This window comes from Cyprinus carpio, chromosome A11 (genome assembly GCF_018340385.1).
Source record: "Cyprinus carpio isolate SPL01 chromosome A11, ASM1834038v1, whole genome shotgun sequence".
Lineage (NCBI taxonomy): Eukaryota > Metazoa > Chordata > Actinopteri > Cypriniformes > Cyprinidae > Cyprinus > Cyprinus carpio.
In genome coordinates, this window is record NC_056582.1 from 11,816,665 (window position 1) to 11,834,121 (window position 17,457).

Below are 17,457 nucleotides of genomic sequence, written 5' to 3' on the forward strand. Positions count from 1 at the left end.
ATGTGACCCTGGACCACAAAACCGGTCTTAAAGGGATACTCCACCCCAAAATGAAAATTTTGTCATTAATCACTTACCCCCATGTCGTTCCAAACCCATAAAAGCTTTGTTCCTCTTCGGAACACAATTTAAGATATTTTGGATAAAAAACCGGGAGGCCTGTGACTGTCCCATAGACTGCCAAGTAAATAGCAGTGTCAAGGTCCATAAAAGGCATGAAAGTCATCGTCAGAATACTCCATCTGCCATCAGACGTGCAATCTGGGTTATATGAAGCGACGGGAACACTTTTTGTAAGCAAAGAAAACAAAAATAACAACTTTATTCAACAATTCCTTTGTGAACAGTCTCCTCTGTGTCTCTCCATATCACTGTATACTGTGTATGCTCTTCTGTATCATCCGCACCACAAGGATGCACTGTTTCTATGTGTATTTAGCTTTGATTTGAAAGAAAATAGCGCATCCTTGAGGTGCGGACAATACAAAAGAGCATACCTTTTATGGACCTTGACACTGTTATTTACTTGGCAGTCTATGGGACAGTCACAGGCCTCCTGGTTTTCATCCAAAATATCTTAAATTGTATTCCCAAGACGAACGAAGCTTTTACCGGTTTGGAACGACATGGGGGTAAGTGATTAATGACAAAATTTTCATTTTGGGGTTTACGTCACTGGGGTATATTTGCAGCAATAGCCAAAAATACATTGTATTGGACAAAATGATTGATTTTTCTTTTATGCCAAAAATCATTAGGATATTAAGTAAAGATCATGTTCCATGAAGATATTTTTTAAATTTCCTTCTGTAAATTTTTTTTTGATTAGTAATATGGATTGCTAAGAACTTCATTTGGACAACTTTAAAGGCGATTTTCTCAGTATTTAGATTTTTTATTTTTTTTTTGCACCCTCAGATTCCAGATTTTCAAATAGTTGCATCTCGGCCAAATATTGTCCTATCATAACAAACCATACATCAATGGAAAGCTTTCATACATCAATTTACTCAGCATTCAGATGATTTATAAATCTCAATATTGAAAAAATGGACCCTTATGACTGGTTTTGTGGTCCAGGGTCACATACAATCATATAGCAACATAAGTATGCTTGTCAAATTTAAAAGGAAATTGTCAAATTTTAAAAGATCTATCAGTTCTATCAGTTAAAGAACAGGATAGTTCACACAAAATGTAACATTTTGTCATCAGCGTATATATTTACAGTTTTTATTTTAGTTATAGCAATTTTGTAATGTGCTTTTGTAATTTTTGTTAGTTCTGGTTTTTTTTATATTTCTATTTAGCTTTTTTTATTTCAGTTTCAGTCATTTTAGTACTTCAGCTTATTTTAGTTAGCTGCGAAGACAACATTTATAATTTTAATGTTATTTTTTAAATATTAAATATTAGTTTTTCGTTAAAGTTTTTTGTAAATATTTATGGTTTTATTTCAATTACCATTTTTTAAATAAAATATTAAAAAGTTTATATTTAATATATTTTTTATATTTTAGCTAACAGTAACAAAACTGCTACTCACTCTTATGTCATTCCAAACCTCCATGATTTCCTTCCTTCTGTTCAACACAATAGAAAATATTTTTATTTATTTATTTATTTATCTCTCACAATGAATGTTATCGGTGTCCAAAGTAACACTGGACACCTCTGACTTTGATTGTATGGGGCGAAAAATTCTAAATGTATTTTGCGTTCCATAGTAGAATTAGAGTCATACCAGTGTGGAAGGACAAGTTATTCAACTAAAAAAAATTAAACACTTATTCATCTAAAACTGAACTATTTTATAGGGCTGAAGATGAACCTTTGGTGTGGTGCTGCAGTGTTGAACCCTCTGGCTGTTTCTGAATGAGCACTTCCTCTTTTGAATTTCAGATTTTTTTTGACAGCCATCTATATATAAATGGAGATTGTGCAACGTTCAATTTGATTTCAGCCCCATTTTCACACCAGGCTGCTAAACCAATCACCATACTCATACCAAAACACAAAGGAAATGAAATACGCTTGAATATAAAAGACAAAACGTGAGATTCTGGAATTGTGCTGTGTAAATGCATTACCCCTCCTCTTATTCTGCACCACTAATCCGGCGGAAATAATCGGGATTAAAATTTGCATTCCGGGGGTGAAATGCGAACAAATGAGAGAAACCAAATAATGAGCAGACGCACAAGACACAATTAATGTATCGGTGCATAGTTTACGATTCGCTCTTCTTTGTTAACGTCGTAAAAATGAGCGAATGCAACTGACTGTTGTTCATGTGCATGTCTACACAATGCGTGCTGTCTACAATGATGCAGCATCACAAGAGACGCTGCGCACGCGCTCGCCGACGACATTTGAACAATCGCGAATGTCAGACAGGTGCGACACCGCCGTCCTCGCGCATCCTGAGCTGGAGTGTGACCTCCGCCCTAACCCTGTTATCAGTGCTCATAAGAAAAATTCGTAGGCAATTAGGAAAATCTGAATCCAATACTACTTGTTTTGCAAAATGATTATTGCTAAATTTGACTAAGTTTGATTAACATAAAAATCCTTAGTAAATTATTGGCAGCAGTGCTCAAGTTAGCTTTTTTTGTAAATCCTAAATATATTTATAGAGGATTTGATGGAGAGAACATATTGTGCTTCAATTAAATTAAGAAAATTTGACTCTCTGTATGAAGGAGTTCACATGATAATGTCACAAATTTGATTAGGGACGTTCTTTATTTTATTTGTTATTTACAGTTTTAAATTACCTCTGTTTTTAAATTCTAAATTTCAGACTTTTGGACCCCACTGTAAATCACACTGAAACAAATATTGATTATTGAAGTACATACACTATACCATTCAAAAGTTTGGGGTTGGTACGATTTTTTAAAAATGTTTTTGAAAAAAGTCTCTTATACTCACCAAGGCTGAATTTATTTAATAAAAAAACTGCCTTAAAATGGGTATAAACAGATATAATAAAATTAAAAAAAAAAAATAATAATAATAATAATACTAATAATAATAATAATGCAATTAGCAATAACTGCTTTCTATTGTAATATATTTTAACAATTTATTCCGGTGACGGCAAAGCTGAATTTTCAGCATCATTACTCCAGTCGTCAGTGTCACATGATCCTTCAGAAATCATTCTAACATGCTGAATTGTTGCTCAAGACATATCTTATAATTATCAATGTTAAAAACAGTTGTGCTGCTTAAAATTTTTGTGAAACCATGACACTTTTTTCAGGATTCTTTGATGAATAGAAAGTTCAAAAGAACAGCATTTACTTAAAATAAAAATATTTAGTAAAATTATAAACATCTTTACTGTCACTTTCTATCAATTTAGTGCATCCCTGCTGAAAAAAAAAGTATTAAAATAATTTTTTAGTTTACCTCATTAATCGTTGTAGTGTGTGTTTTCTCTCTCTTGGTCTGAGGTTAGTTTACCTCATTAATCGAGTTCAGATCAATTCCATCCCCCTGGATAATGCGCAGGTATGATGGAAGCACCTTGTAACCAATTGAGTTCAGAGAAGATCCAAAACACTCCTCCAAAATCTTTAACACCTGAAAGTGAAACAGAAGAGACAAATGAAGTGGGGAAGAAAATTAAAATGAAAGGCAAAAAGTGTGATTAAGGCAGCTTATCAACTCCACTATTTAATTCATCAAATACATACAAGCAACAAGCTAATCTGAAAGACATGCTATACCACAGTATATTAAAAGAAAAGTGCCGGAGACAGCTTTAAGCAAACCCACTTGTTTGAGCCTTTACTTCACTAAAATAAAGTTTAATCACTGAAACAGCTGCATTAAGGTCTGTAGCGAAAACTACTCCACTTAGAATACAATTGATGAATGATACACACACCTCTAAGAGCGTCTGAGCGGGGTCCCCAGAGTCTGGACGAATTATAAGAGCAGAATCCTCACTCCTCTCCATCACTCTCTCCTTCAGCTTGTCCCCCCAGATGTGCTTACAAGCCTTAAAAATGTCATAACTGTCGCTAACCACAGCTACAGGCCCAGACGGAAACTGGTCCAGCAGACACTCAAATGCGTCTTTCTCTCGGCTCTTGCCCCAGGAGATGATAGTGCTACAGAGACATGAAAAACAAAGTGATCTACAACACTAATTAGTGAAGTCCCATCCACTCCTGCTTTATTTAGTTTGAAGGTGCATAAGGCTAAGACTAAAATTAACGGGTTTCACTTTGCTAAAGAAGCATTAGAAAGAAACATTTGCAGCAAATGAGTCATTCGTGTCTAACAATCCTTAGCCATAGAGCTATAAAAAAAAAAAAAATTCACTGAGTGTTTCACGGAATGGTTGAAAACTGGAATGACGTCACAGAAGAAGTCGTGTGATTTGAAATTAAGAGTGAGAGCTATACTGGGAAATGCACTCAAGCACACAGACAAAAGGCGCTACAGCTGCGAGATGCATGAATGTGTAGCTACTAATAGAACAAATTAGAAATCAGTGGAACAAATGCAAATTAACACGCAGGTGTTTAACGTCAGCGCTGAATTTTCAAGACACTGGCTGTTTGAAACTGAAGGCAGCTGTCTAACTGACTCACTGCCCAGTCCCTTAAAAGGAAATTCTCTACTAATTTCCATGCAATCACGATGAATATGATGAAGCTTTCAAGCTATTAATGAACACAAAAAAGTGTTCCATACAAATTGTTCACTATATTTCCAAGTCTTTTGAAGCCATATAATAGTTGTGTGTGATGAGCAGTCCAAAAGTTAAGCTGTTAGTGACTCAAAATCTTGACGTCTGCTCTAACGCCCCTTGGCAGGTTCATGAGAGTTCAGGAGATCAGTGAATGAATCATTCTTTTGAATCGGATTAATCTGTTTCTCCATTTCAACCCAATCTGGTCACAATGAACAACAGCTCATGGAATGGGAATAATGAGTTAAATTTCTCTCTGTTAATTACACAAACTCTATATCGTCATGAGGTTTCAGACTTGGAATACAGCACATAATCACATATACCTCTTGTATAATGTTTCTGTGTTATTCTTTGAAGTTTTGAAAGCTCCAGTCACCCATTCATTGTAATTGCATGGAAAAAAGCAACCAATATAGTCTTTAAAATATTTCCTGTTTCAGGGAAAAAATAAAGTAATATGGATTTGGAGTGATAAAAGGGTAAGGGTATATGGGTAATGATTTTTAATTGTTTTAAACAGAAATTTTAAATTATTTTATTAATTATTTATTATTTTATTATTTTATAAACTAAACTAAAATGTATCATGTTAAACAATCTAAAACAGTTTTATTTTATTACTTAGTATATAAATTCTATTATATTATTTCTTAATATTTTGAGTTAGCTTTTATACTTTTTCCGTTTTCTTTTTAATTTTAGTTTAATTTTAGTATTTTTTTTGTGCTTGTCATTTTTATTAGTGTTTGTTTTTAATATTTGGATAAAAAAAAAAAAAAAAAAAAAATTCAAAAAAACTTTCAGCTGAGCAGGTTTTAGGCAGGATGAAATTTGATCATGCCTTGACAAAATAAGTGTGCAGTAAGTACATATGTGCATTACCTGTGTTCTGCAGCAGGGATGGAGAATCCAGCCATAGGACATCCGTAGTATTGCTGAGCCATCAGCAGACCTGCCACTGTATCTGTGCTGCAGAAATTCACCAGATGAGCAGCTCCACCAAGTGCTGCCGACTATTTCAGTAAAGAGAGAAAGAACAAAGCAGAAATGAGCCAATGAACCTGTTTAATGTCAAACCCACAGTCCCTGAAGTCTTAATTGTACATTAATATTCCTGAGTCTCCTGTGAAATCCAAAAGATCAAATGTTGTGATTTCTCTCACGCCATTTAAAACATTAGCCAATTCCCATTATGCTGATCTTGTTTTAGTAACTGAATTATGGACATTTTCTATATTCCCCTGATTTAACGCTCAGGTTATTGAGTCTGTCTCAGTTCATTCATCGCAGGGTCACAGTAATCAGTGGGGATTTGCCCTTTAGTGATGGTCAAGGGAAGGATGTTGCTCTAAAAAGTGAACACGTTTAATTCCAAGTAAAATCTCTTTAGCCCCCTGAGGAGAGCATCAATATTTCTAGCTCTACTACAAGGTGTATATTTATGTGAGTCTTTTTTGTTTTTCTTTCTTCTTTTTTAAATTTTTTTATTTTTTTTTTTATTTTAAGAACTGATGAGATCTGGCCTTGATATCAACTCAAGGAAATCAGATCCGTAACAAGGCTTTAGTCTGCAGCTGTGATTGTAGCAAGGATCTAGGGACCTCATCATGTAATTGTCATTGCAGTAGATGGGCACAGCGCAGCACAATATGATGGATCAGCACAAATACCAGTGTTATTTTAGTATTATTTATATACTATTGTAGATTTTTTTTTAAATATTTTGAAATAGCTTTCATTTTAGAATTTTCAGTTTTCATTTTGTATTTTAGTTTAAATTATAGTAATTTCATTTTTCAGTTTTTTTATTTTATATCCTACTTATTATTCTATTTAAACTTAAAATATAGCACACAACTTGTATGGAGTACTTTCATGTTTTTAAGGTACTTCACTTTTTCTACTTGAACACTAAAGTCATATGGGATTAAAAGGATTTGAGGGTGAGTGAATGATGACAGAACTTTCACTTGTGAACCACTCCTTTAAAACCACTCCATTCAAATCTATCATTGCTTGTCCCTTGATCAGAAGAGAGTGATGAAGGAGAGTAAGCAGGATCCCTGAGTATCAGAGGCATTAAACTCTGCTTGGCATCATTAATCTCCTCTTGAAGCCATCATTAATCCAGTCAGCCGCAACCTAGAAAATACACTATCAATATCCCACTGTCCCTAATGAAGACTCGATAGTTTTACACAGCATGACTCAGTCTGTTTTCAGTTGCTGAGGGAGAAGAGCTTCGGGCTTTCTTAGATCCCACACCGATGTTCTTTCCCTTCTAATTCATTCTGTTTTTTCCTTTCTTCAAACTATTTTTGCACTTACTTTCCCCACAGAGCCTCGCATGATAGTGACAAGGAAATATTTAATGTAATCGCCAGTGATCAAACAGGCTTAAACACACATGCACAATAGCAATATTACATTGACAGTTGGCAGAGAAATATTCCACAAAGCCAGATATAACGTGGGCCCTGATTAGGATGTCCAGATGGATGGCTTTTCATTGGACAGTCATGTGACCCAACAGATACAATTTTATAGGATATAAGTGATTGTTACTGGTGTGAAAAAACTAACAAAACAAAATATTAGTGCAATGGTATTATATTTTCCAATAAGGTTAAAAAGGTTGCAAGTTCAAATCTCTCTTTTAAACCTCTGCTAGTGTTTTTTTTTTATTATTATTAAATCATAAAATAAAAAATATGAATTCAAAATTGTAAATAAAAAAAAAAATCATAAAAATTTTGAATCAAATCAAATGAAACCTTATTAGAACAATTTAATTATATTTGCTATGGAATTACAAAGGTTTCAATTTCAAATTTGCAAAACCTTGCTTATTTTTTAAGTTACAAATGCAATTAAATCATTAAAATAAACAAACCTTTTAATCAATTAAAATAAAACCTTTTCAGTGCAGTGGTATTATATTTGCTATGAGGTTACAAAGGTTGCAAGTTCAAATCTCTGCTAGTTAAAATTTAATTATAATATAATAATAATAATAATAAGAAGAAGAAGAAGAAGAAGAAGAAATCATCCAATAAAACTTTTGAATCAAATCAATCCTTTTCAGTGCAGTGGTATTATATGTGCAATGGAGTTGCAAAAGTTGCAAGTTCAAATCTCTGAGAAACTTATAAACTATGATTATTTTTAACAAAGATAAAAGGCAACTGCATGTCAGTGAATATATATTAAGAGTCGGTGTCATAAACACTGTGGTCTGCACTTGAGTTGAGTCTAGCCAGGTCTAGTGATGACAGGTTTAGCATCACTTCACATGTACCTTCTATAAATAATTGTTTTTAGTTTATTAATAAGACTTAAATGTAAATATCCAGCCTGTGAAATGACCTAAACCTTGAAGCGTATTTCTGATGTTATTGGAAAATGCACATTTTCTAATCGGTCAGGCTGCATGGTTGATCTATGAGGTCTGCATCACCATCCTCCAGTTTTAGATCATGGCGCACTGGTCTCAAAAGGGCACCACATAGGGGTTATGTCACACCTCATCAGAATCCAGTGGTCTCACTTTCACACACAGACACACACAAAGGTCTCCTGCACTAAACACATCCACCCAATCAGTAACTGACTCACTGCTTATCACTAGTCACCCAACACCTGAACCCGCCACTGTGCGATATAGATGAAACCTGGCAGAGTTGACCTTTACACAGCAGACAGACCGATTCAAGAGCCAAACAGTCATCTTTACTCACACAACTCTTCAAACAGCACCACCTGATGACCCAAAACCCATCAGCGCGACAACCTCACTCAAACACAGCCAACAATCAGGGCTCCTACCTCTGAGAAATACAGAAATCAAGAGCGCATTTCAAAAGGTCAGGTCTGATCTCCTTTTGATTAAATGGAATTGCCTTGTCTCATAATGAATCGATTTTCTGCTTTCACCAAGTAATGTCTGATTTCATTTGCCCCAGATGACTGAGCTTTCTTTAAAAAGCACTGAAGCGGGAAAGACCATGTTTAGCTCGAGCTTCGATTTCAAGGCTAAAAAAAGGAATAAAGGTAGAGATTTTCACACCAGAGGCACTTCCTGTTTAACTTAAAAGATATTTCAGTGCTTTGGATGACTCTTTTTCAAAATGCACAAGTGAATGGCTACAGAAATGAGATCTTCAGGGCAAATCAATGTCATGTAATCAGTAATACAAGAAAACCAGTTATTTTTTAGTTTTCTATACAGCCTCTTATAGTCAAAACATATAAAAGGTTGTTTTTTGTAAGTATCAAACACACAACACAACACAACAGACTAGTCGATTATGAAAACAGAAAGATTTGCACATCCAGAATTACAAGCAAGGTACCATGCATGGTAAAACAAAACATGGTAACAGCATGTTACTGGGGAAATGTTTTAAATATCTCACACAATACTGCTAGTATTGACTGTGCTGATTAGTGTTCATTTCGTTAACGAAAACTATGACGAAAAATGTTCATCAAAGAGTTTTTTTTCCCCTGACGAAAACGAGATGATGACAAGACGATAATAACGTCATTAAACGATATCTGAGACTAAATGAACATGCAATATCGTTGATGAAAAAAAATAAAAACTAAAAAAAAAAAAAAAAAAAAAAAAACCTACCAAAACCTTTTTAAATAAGATTAAAAAAAAGGAACAAAAAAAACTAATACACAAGAACAAAAATATTATGCGTGTGTTCATGTTTGTGGTTGCCAGATATCAAGAGCTCAAATCCCCCAATAGGAGCTTTTCTGCTAAACGGATATGTGCTCTGCCCGGCTTTTTGCTTTATGCAATCTGGCAACCATTCACATGCCCTCTCTCTGCGGAGGCACCGTGATCTGAAAACACTGACATACAGTACTGTACAAGTACGCTGGAGTTCAGCGATCTCCGTTTGAGGTATTCTGTTTAAATGAAAGTGTCATTCAGCCAGTCTGTGTTCTGTACTGGATATCGAATGCATTGTTTGTGATAGTGGTTCAGGACTGTAACGTTACTTACGCAACCTCTGTGCAACAATAAGTCTTTTTGCTGTAGTTTTAAAAAAGAAACATTAATGCAATTTGGAATTACTATAAGAAATTTCTCTGTTATAATATTTAGAGAGTAGGTTTTTGTTCCACCAGTTTTCATAAGGCAGACAGGGCAAGTGAATATATAAAGTCTTTGGTGTTTATTTAGCCTCTAACTGATATCCTGTTATAAATCCTTACACTAGATGACGTAAAATTATCCATGCATACAAGTCGATATTCTATTGATTTATACTTGTAAAAATAAATGTCCCAAATGACAACAATCATTGCAATTAAAATTGACGAAACGAAAATGTTCCACTGACTAAAACTAAACTAAAATTCTCTAAAACAGGACCAGTTGACTAAATATGATAAAAACTAAAAGTTACATTTGACACAGGACTAAGACTAAGACTAAATTAAAAATAGCTGACAAAATTAACACTAGTTCTGATCCAGTATTATTTATATTTACCAAGGCAACATATATATATATATATATATATATATATATATATATATATATATATATATATATATATATATATATATATATATATATATATATTTTTTTATTATTTATTTATTTATTTATTTTTTCTCATTTAAACATTTTTATATAGTTTTTAGTTAACAATAGCAACACAGTCCTGAACAGGAAGTGTAATTACTAATCCACACCCATCGTACCTCTTGTGAGGACACCCCTCTGTAGCCAAAATCGTGCAGTTTGATGTCCAGTCCCTCCAGGCTCCCTGTTGTGGCCTTCAGGTGCTTGGCCAGAATCTTTTTGAACTCCCTGGAGATTGTTGCCACGGTGATGGGGTACCACATTTGGACCAGCATCGTCTGCAGGGACAGAATGTACACACAATCACATGTACGTCAGAGAAGACCAAAGATGGCTTGTAATTGCGCTCACAATTTTTATGGCCCTGACCATTTTAATTGCACACATTGATCTGTGGGCCCTTTTAGGACGTGCACATCAGGAACTGACAAAGATTGAAGATTGTGATGGTCTAAGCAAATCAGTTCGAGTTAGAAAGCTTGTTTCACCACTAAGGATCATAGAGCGAAGGATCTGGAAAACTACTTTGTATCTCATTATGATGGAACCATCAGGAACTGTAATGATAAAATATTGTATACCACAATGTTCCATTAGAACAGTAGAACATGGCGCTTTCAATGCCAAAGTGATGGGCATGATTCCGATAAAACCGATAAAATGCTTGGATAAAATGTTTAGATAAAAGCTTTTGTCAAATGGAGGAATAAATGTAAATATAAATATTAAAAATGTATGGTTTTAACTCTATATTAGGAAAATAATTTGAGTCAAATAATGTTCATCGTTGATTACAGGCATACATCGCCAGACCTGGTAGCTTAAAAAAAAAAAAAAAAGAAAGAAAAAGAAAGAAAAGGTTTGTCTACATAATGACAAAAAAACAGCTGTTGTGTGAGTCTGCAGGGCAGGTCAGTGCCTAACGACCTCCTGTCCTCACTGACCCCACCAGCCTGTCCAAACCTCCCTCAGTTATTTGGTCCAGGATCAGTGGCTAGGAGCATGCTGGAAATCAAAGCCTGCTGTCATCCTGAACAACAGTACATCATCCAATATGAAGTAATGTGCCACATTATCAGGTTTGCGGACTATGCTGACAGTCAGACATTCATGGGGGCTTTGTGTTGCTGTTAAGATTATTGTGAGAGAGAGAGAGAGAGAGAGAGAGAGAGAGAGAGAGAGAGAGAGCGAGCTTTTGCAAAGTTTTTTAAGAAGTATCTTATGCTCAACAAGTCCAGTGTTGGGGTAGAGTTACATAATCAGATTACTTTTTTCAAGTAACTAGTAAAGTCACGCATTACTTTGTAATTTACAAGGAAATAGCTGAGTTACTTTTTCAAATAATTAATGCAGGTTACTTTGTTTTCCCATGTATTGCCTGAGAGCTCTCCTGTCCTCACGTTGAGAGAAATTGGAAGTAAGTGCAGAGGTGTTGTGTAAACATGATGTTACTGTAGTTCTAGACTACATGCATTTACTCATCACACTTTGCACAAAACAGATTCAGGATTCCTCAAAATGAATAGAAAACAGTGAAATGCAAACTCAGAAAATGATGCAAACCTGCAATAATTAAATATGTTAAATAACACAAATTTTCTTTATGCATTTAATCTCATTTTATTAACCAGTGTCTTTGCTGCTGCTTGACCTTCAATAATCCAATTCAGCCATATGAATAAGCAAAAATGACTTTAGATAAACACAACATTTGTGTTTCCTTTATTCAATACTTAAAACAAAAAAATTTAACCAAAACCAAATAATAAAAAATAAAACAAAAATAACATAAAACAAAACTTTCCATAAAAAGTAACTAAGTAACACAATTAGTTACTTTTTTTAGGGAGTGACGCAATATTGTAATGCATTACTTTTACAAGTAACTTTCCCCAACACTGAACAAGGCTGGATTTAACTGATCAAAAATACAGTGGAAACAGTAAAACATGATTAACGTTTTTATTTAAATATTTAAAATGTAATTTATTCCTGTGATGGCAAATCTGAAATTTCAGCATCATTACTCCATTCTTCAGTGTCACATGATTCTTCAGAAATCATTCTAATATGCTGATTTGCAGCTCAAGAACCACTTCTCCTTATTATCATAAAGTTGTACCGCTTAAAATTTTTGTGGAATCCATGATACACATTTTCTTCCTATAATTTTTTGAACATAATTTTTGTTCTTATTATTTTTTTAAACATTCATTGGGACATCTCAGAAATTATACTTTTGCATGATCTGCATTGGTTATCTTTTAAAAAATGTTTTAAAAGAAATGAAGATGAAAGAAGACAAGTAGTACCTCAATATAATTGGTGAGCCAGAAGAAATCTGGATCTGTGTTCTCCACAGTGAAAAGAACGTTCCCTCTGGGAATGATCTTCCCCTCAGGAACTGCTTTGATTCGGATTGGAAGACGGCCATCATATTTCTGACAACACAATAACGAAAAGGAAGAAGGCAGGTGGTCGTTATCTCCCGTTGTATTCATCTCCGGAACAAAGTAAGCAGACTTCAAAGTCATGTAATGGTGAAATATCTGAAAAGAAACTTCGACTTTGAAATTCTTCAACTTCTGTTTGTACCTCTAAAACTTTCCTCCATCCCTCTTCATCGAACACTGCCTGTTTAAAGTGCATCTGATAAAAGACTTTCGCCTGCTGAATCTTTTCCTCCGTGACAACTGGACCTGCAAGATTTTTATAAATACATGAGCTCAGAGATATTATGATGAGCACACATGAGGAAAACAGTCTACTTATTGAGTTGCATTTTAAAGATCTGTACATAAAGCATATGCTCTTTTGAAAATGTTCAATATGTAAACACTAAACTAGCAGGCCATTTAATGATACAATGACATGCACATATAATGTGACAATAAATGCACAGATTTGTTTAGCAAGATATCACATGGCATGTCTCTGTAGTTACAAATTGCAAAGTTTACAACAGCCATGGCTACAGGGAGAATGCAATACCAGACTAACTGTCTTAAGATTCAATGAAATATTCATTGTGAAAAGAGCGAGTACAAACAGTTTGGCTGGAAAGAAAATCTAAATCAGTGAAGACACATAACAAAAAACAAAACAAAAACAAATGCTGCCACTCAGACATTTTGTTCATGGTTGCAGTCTGAAACGCAAACCACAAAATACACACTTTCTGGGTTGGAATACTTAAATGGGAAGCTTAAGGGGAACTAGCCTTATGTAACTAGAATGTTTTTTAGGGACTTAATGTATTCTACTTGTTTTTACTTTCTCTAACAGGGCTGGCCTGTGTTCATGGCCACTTTTATAAACAATGAAATGGGTAAAAGCATTAAAATGGCCAAAAATAGACTTCTACTGCATGTAAAAAGATGTGTTAAAAACTCAAAGAGATGTCATTCCAAACCTGTATGACTTTTTTTCTTCTGTAGAGGACAAGAGAATAAATTATGAAAAATGTCTGTGTTTTTTGTCCACACAATGAAAGTCAGTTGGGTCCCATGCTGTTTTGGACCCCACTGAGTTTTAATGTATGAACAAAAACAGCTAAACACAAAAGAAAGAAAATCATAAATCATTCGTAATGACATTAGAGAGAGTGCATGGCTCACAAATATAATTTTTGAGTAAACTAAGGGATAGTTTCAAAACTGTATGACTTTCTTTCTTCTAAAATCGTACATTTTTTAAACTCTTGCAGCTTGTTTTGACTGCATGACTGATTGTCCTTTACCCATTTTTCCATTACCCAATCAGGTGAGTGACGTCACATGGAAAAACTCACAAACAAACAGTACATCCATGTGAGCCAAGTCAAACTTCACAAAAGTTCTGTGATCACTACAGGAGTTACGCAATGATGAAAGTAGTCGGAATTACCTGCTAGGTATTTCTTCAGGAGATACTGGAGGCCAAAAAACACCACCTCGTTAAACTGCGCCCCCTTTTTGCGCCGGCACTCGAAATAGGAGTACACCTTACTAACATTGGGTGGGTATTGCTTGTAGTGGGTAATCTGAAAGAAAGACAGCTTTGAGTATTAGAATTGTTTACACACTCTCAAATTCAGTACTTTTGTTAATAATACACTACTGGTCAAAAGTGTGGGGCAAGATTTTTCAATGTCTTAAAAACAAAAAACAATCAAATCAAGGCTGAATTTATTTGATTGAAAATACAGTAAAAACAGTAATATTGTGAAATATTATTACAATTTAAAATAATTATTTTCTATTTCCATATATTATATAATGCAATTTATTCCTGTGATGGCAAAGCTGAATTTTAAGCAACCATTACTCTATTTTTTTTTTTTTTGGACACATTTTCAGGATCCTTTGATGAACAGACAGTACATGGATTTATTAACTGTCATTTCAGATCAATTTAATGCATCTTTGCTGAATAAAAGTCATTAAAAATTCATAAAAAAAAAAACTGAACACAAACTTCTGAACAGTATTGTACGTCATTATTGCATTGAAGACTACAGACCAACATCTGTAATGCACAACTGCATCACTTCCACACTCTTGCTAATCTGTCAGCTTCAAGCTGTGCGCATGGATCTCACGGCTTTTCATCAAAGTCTTGTTTACTGTACACTCACACTGTCAAGCTACAGCTGGGGTGGGCTGAAACAGTGTCTTGATTTACAAGCACAAACCTGCCATTATATCTTGGAAACAAATTTAATATTACAAACTGTCTGGCCTTCGGTGCCCTGAGACACGATCTCTGCATAAACATCACGTGTCCACTTTCTTGACCCCCAAAATAGAGGACATAGTTTTGTGACCTGTCTCCTTCAAAGCAAAACAAATTAAATATATTTCTATCTTCTACTTAAGAAGCAAATAAAGATCTGTGATGTTCCATTAGTTTGGTTGTCCAACGTGTCCAACATCATTTATCACATCAACCCTGAAAGTCAATTAATTTTGCTTATATAAAGAAAAAGACAGAAAGAATTTCCATGTGATTTGTTAGAAATGGAAAGACAATCTGTGGAATCTGATGACTTTCCTTTTTTTTTTTTTATCTTTTGCAAATTCTACATCAACCTTTTTGACCTAAACATGGTCAAATGTGTAAAACTAAGCTGAATTTTCCAATACTCTTATTGGTAATTAAAAGCTTGATCAAATTAGCAACACAATGGCTTAAATAAACACGCAAGGCATGTAGGATGTAAAACATTTTATGAATGCTGGGTTTTCCACATCACAGGAAATCTGCTTAGTTTTCAGTGGAATTCTGAGTGGACCTGAACATCAGTCTAAACCTGATTCACTCATCACTGATACCTGGTACAACCTGTTTAGAGCTAGATAATAGATTTATTATATGCTTTATGTACAGATCTTTAAGAAGTACTATTTGAGGAGTGTTTGTGTGACATAACAAAAGTGCATTCATTCTACATGGCCAGGTATCAACATCTCATAAAACAATTAGTTACATTAACATTTAATTTTTGTTAGGTGAGATTTCAGCATAGATCCAGATGGGACTTGCAGCTGGCTGTTTTGTCAGAGGTCAAAGACTAATGTAAAGCACAAAGATTATTACTCAACCTTGTGCCATTCAGCATTAGCCAAAGTGGAGAATTACACTGGTGGAATTCCTAAATCTGGTGTAAAGATCTTTAAACCCAGATAAGGACATTTAATAATTAGAGTCACCTCCCAAGAAGCTTTGAGCATTACATAGTATTACATAATATAACATTATATAGATGGAAAAAAAAAAAAAAAAAAACATGCATATGATTTTTTTTTTTTTTTTGCAAGTGTCTTATTATGTGATATTAGTAGTTTAACCAAATTGTTTTATAATACTAAATATATCAAATCATGCTTCTTCATGCACCTTTGACACGGCCAGACTTTAAAAGTGATATTAAACAGCTCTAATCATGTGACTATTTACAACAGTTTTTCAAAAATTTCACATAAAAACAAAACACTCGAACTTTCATTTACAGTTAATAACTCTGTAAAACACGTAACTTCTGATTGCTCATATATTACAGGTGGGGTTAAACAGGTTAAAGCCCACTGTTACTACATGACTGGATTTCTAGACTGTGGTGTTTAGTTATTTAGATTATATTTAAGCTTACAGGGACAGTACATGTAGTCCTTTTGAATAAAGGTGTTTTATTATTAAACAAAACTATGGGGTTTTCTAAAAAAAATGAGTTACGTGACGTCACGCGCTGTGGCCTTCGGCGAAGCTAAACGCTGCACGAGGTCATTTCGCATAAGCCCCGCCTCCCGCGCTCGGCGTTCAATGAGTGGGGCATTTAAAATGAACCCGAGCTTACACCGATTCAACAAAACGAGAAGAAAACCCAATAACCGGGATTTTGCATTATCTATAGGTTATTCTGAATCATGTTTTCATTTACATTTCATCGATTCACAAGGTCAAAGTTGGTTTTATCCGCACATGTACGTGACGGCTAAAGCACAAAGGGCTACTGTCAGAACAGGCAAAGTGCTGTCACGCATCTCCGTGTTTCTGGTGTTGAACCGCTCGAGCCAGCTGATTCTTACCTTATAAGAGTCCGTCGCAAGTAAAAAATTGAAATCCTGAGCTGCCATCATCGAGGACAAAGTAACGTAAAAGCGAAACGTTCTCGCTTCTCTCCGCTATGTATGTGGTGTACGTGACACCGGTCTCAATAACCTTCTTTTCGCTGCCTTTCGGGTATGCCAGAAGAAAATGTAGTGAAATACGATCACCTAAGTAGCTTGTATATGTGAGGGCGCGCACGGATAGGTCGCATCGTCCAGTATCACACACAACTGGGCGGAAAGGGGGCGGAGTCAGGCTAGACGTATGAAAGAGACGCGGGCTACGTTTGTTGATGCAAAAGTGGGCGGGGACATAAACTCAGAAAGCGTCTGACTATCCGAAACTAAAACGCTTCTTTGCTGGCTGTTGCGTTCAAAGACCAAAGTTTCGTTTTCTTGTAAAGGGTAATTAAACTATGGACGGGACGTGGCATTTTTAGACAAACTTTTGGTTTTGCTTTCCTTAAACAAAAACCTAAAAATAAAAATAAAAAAACACAAAAAAAAAAAAAAACACACAGAAAAACACACACACACACACACACACA

The 17,457-nt window shown here is 34.8% G+C and overlaps 1 protein-coding gene across 1 annotated transcript; it reads right to left on the bottom strand.

Annotated features, from left to right (window-relative positions):
- Positions 1-3,434: 3,434 nt before the first annotated feature.
- LOC109066351 (nicotinamide phosphoribosyltransferase-like) lies at positions 3,435-17,155 on the bottom strand. The gene is made up of 8 exons (XM_042766254.1): positions 16,889-17,155; positions 14,208-14,343; positions 12,918-13,021; positions 12,635-12,763; positions 10,442-10,600; positions 5,597-5,727; positions 3,899-4,124; positions 3,435-3,591 (listed from the first exon to the last, which is right to left on the bottom strand). Exons 1-8 carry the CDS (start codon positions 16,937-16,939, stop codon positions 3,463-3,465), a joined length of 1,065 nt encoding a protein of 354 aa, XP_042622188.1. The 5' UTR covers positions 16,940-17,155; the 3' UTR covers positions 3,435-3,462.
- Positions 17,156-17,457: the final 302 nt, after the last annotated feature.

Bases quoted from the DNA above. Each gene is read 5' to 3' on its own strand.
- LOC109066351 (XM_042766254.1), bottom strand. From the start codon at position 16,939: ATGATGGCAGCTCAGGATTTCAATTTTTTACTTGCGACGGACTCTTAT. The intron at 13,022-14,207 runs GTAATTCCGACT...AAAATCTTGCAG, and splicing joins CCTGAAGAAATACCTAGCAG to GTCCAGTTGTCACGGAGGAA. The intron at 10,601-12,634 runs GTACTACTTGTC...CTGTCCCTGCAG, and splicing joins GGCTCACCAATTATATTGAG to ACGATGCTGGTCCAAATGTG.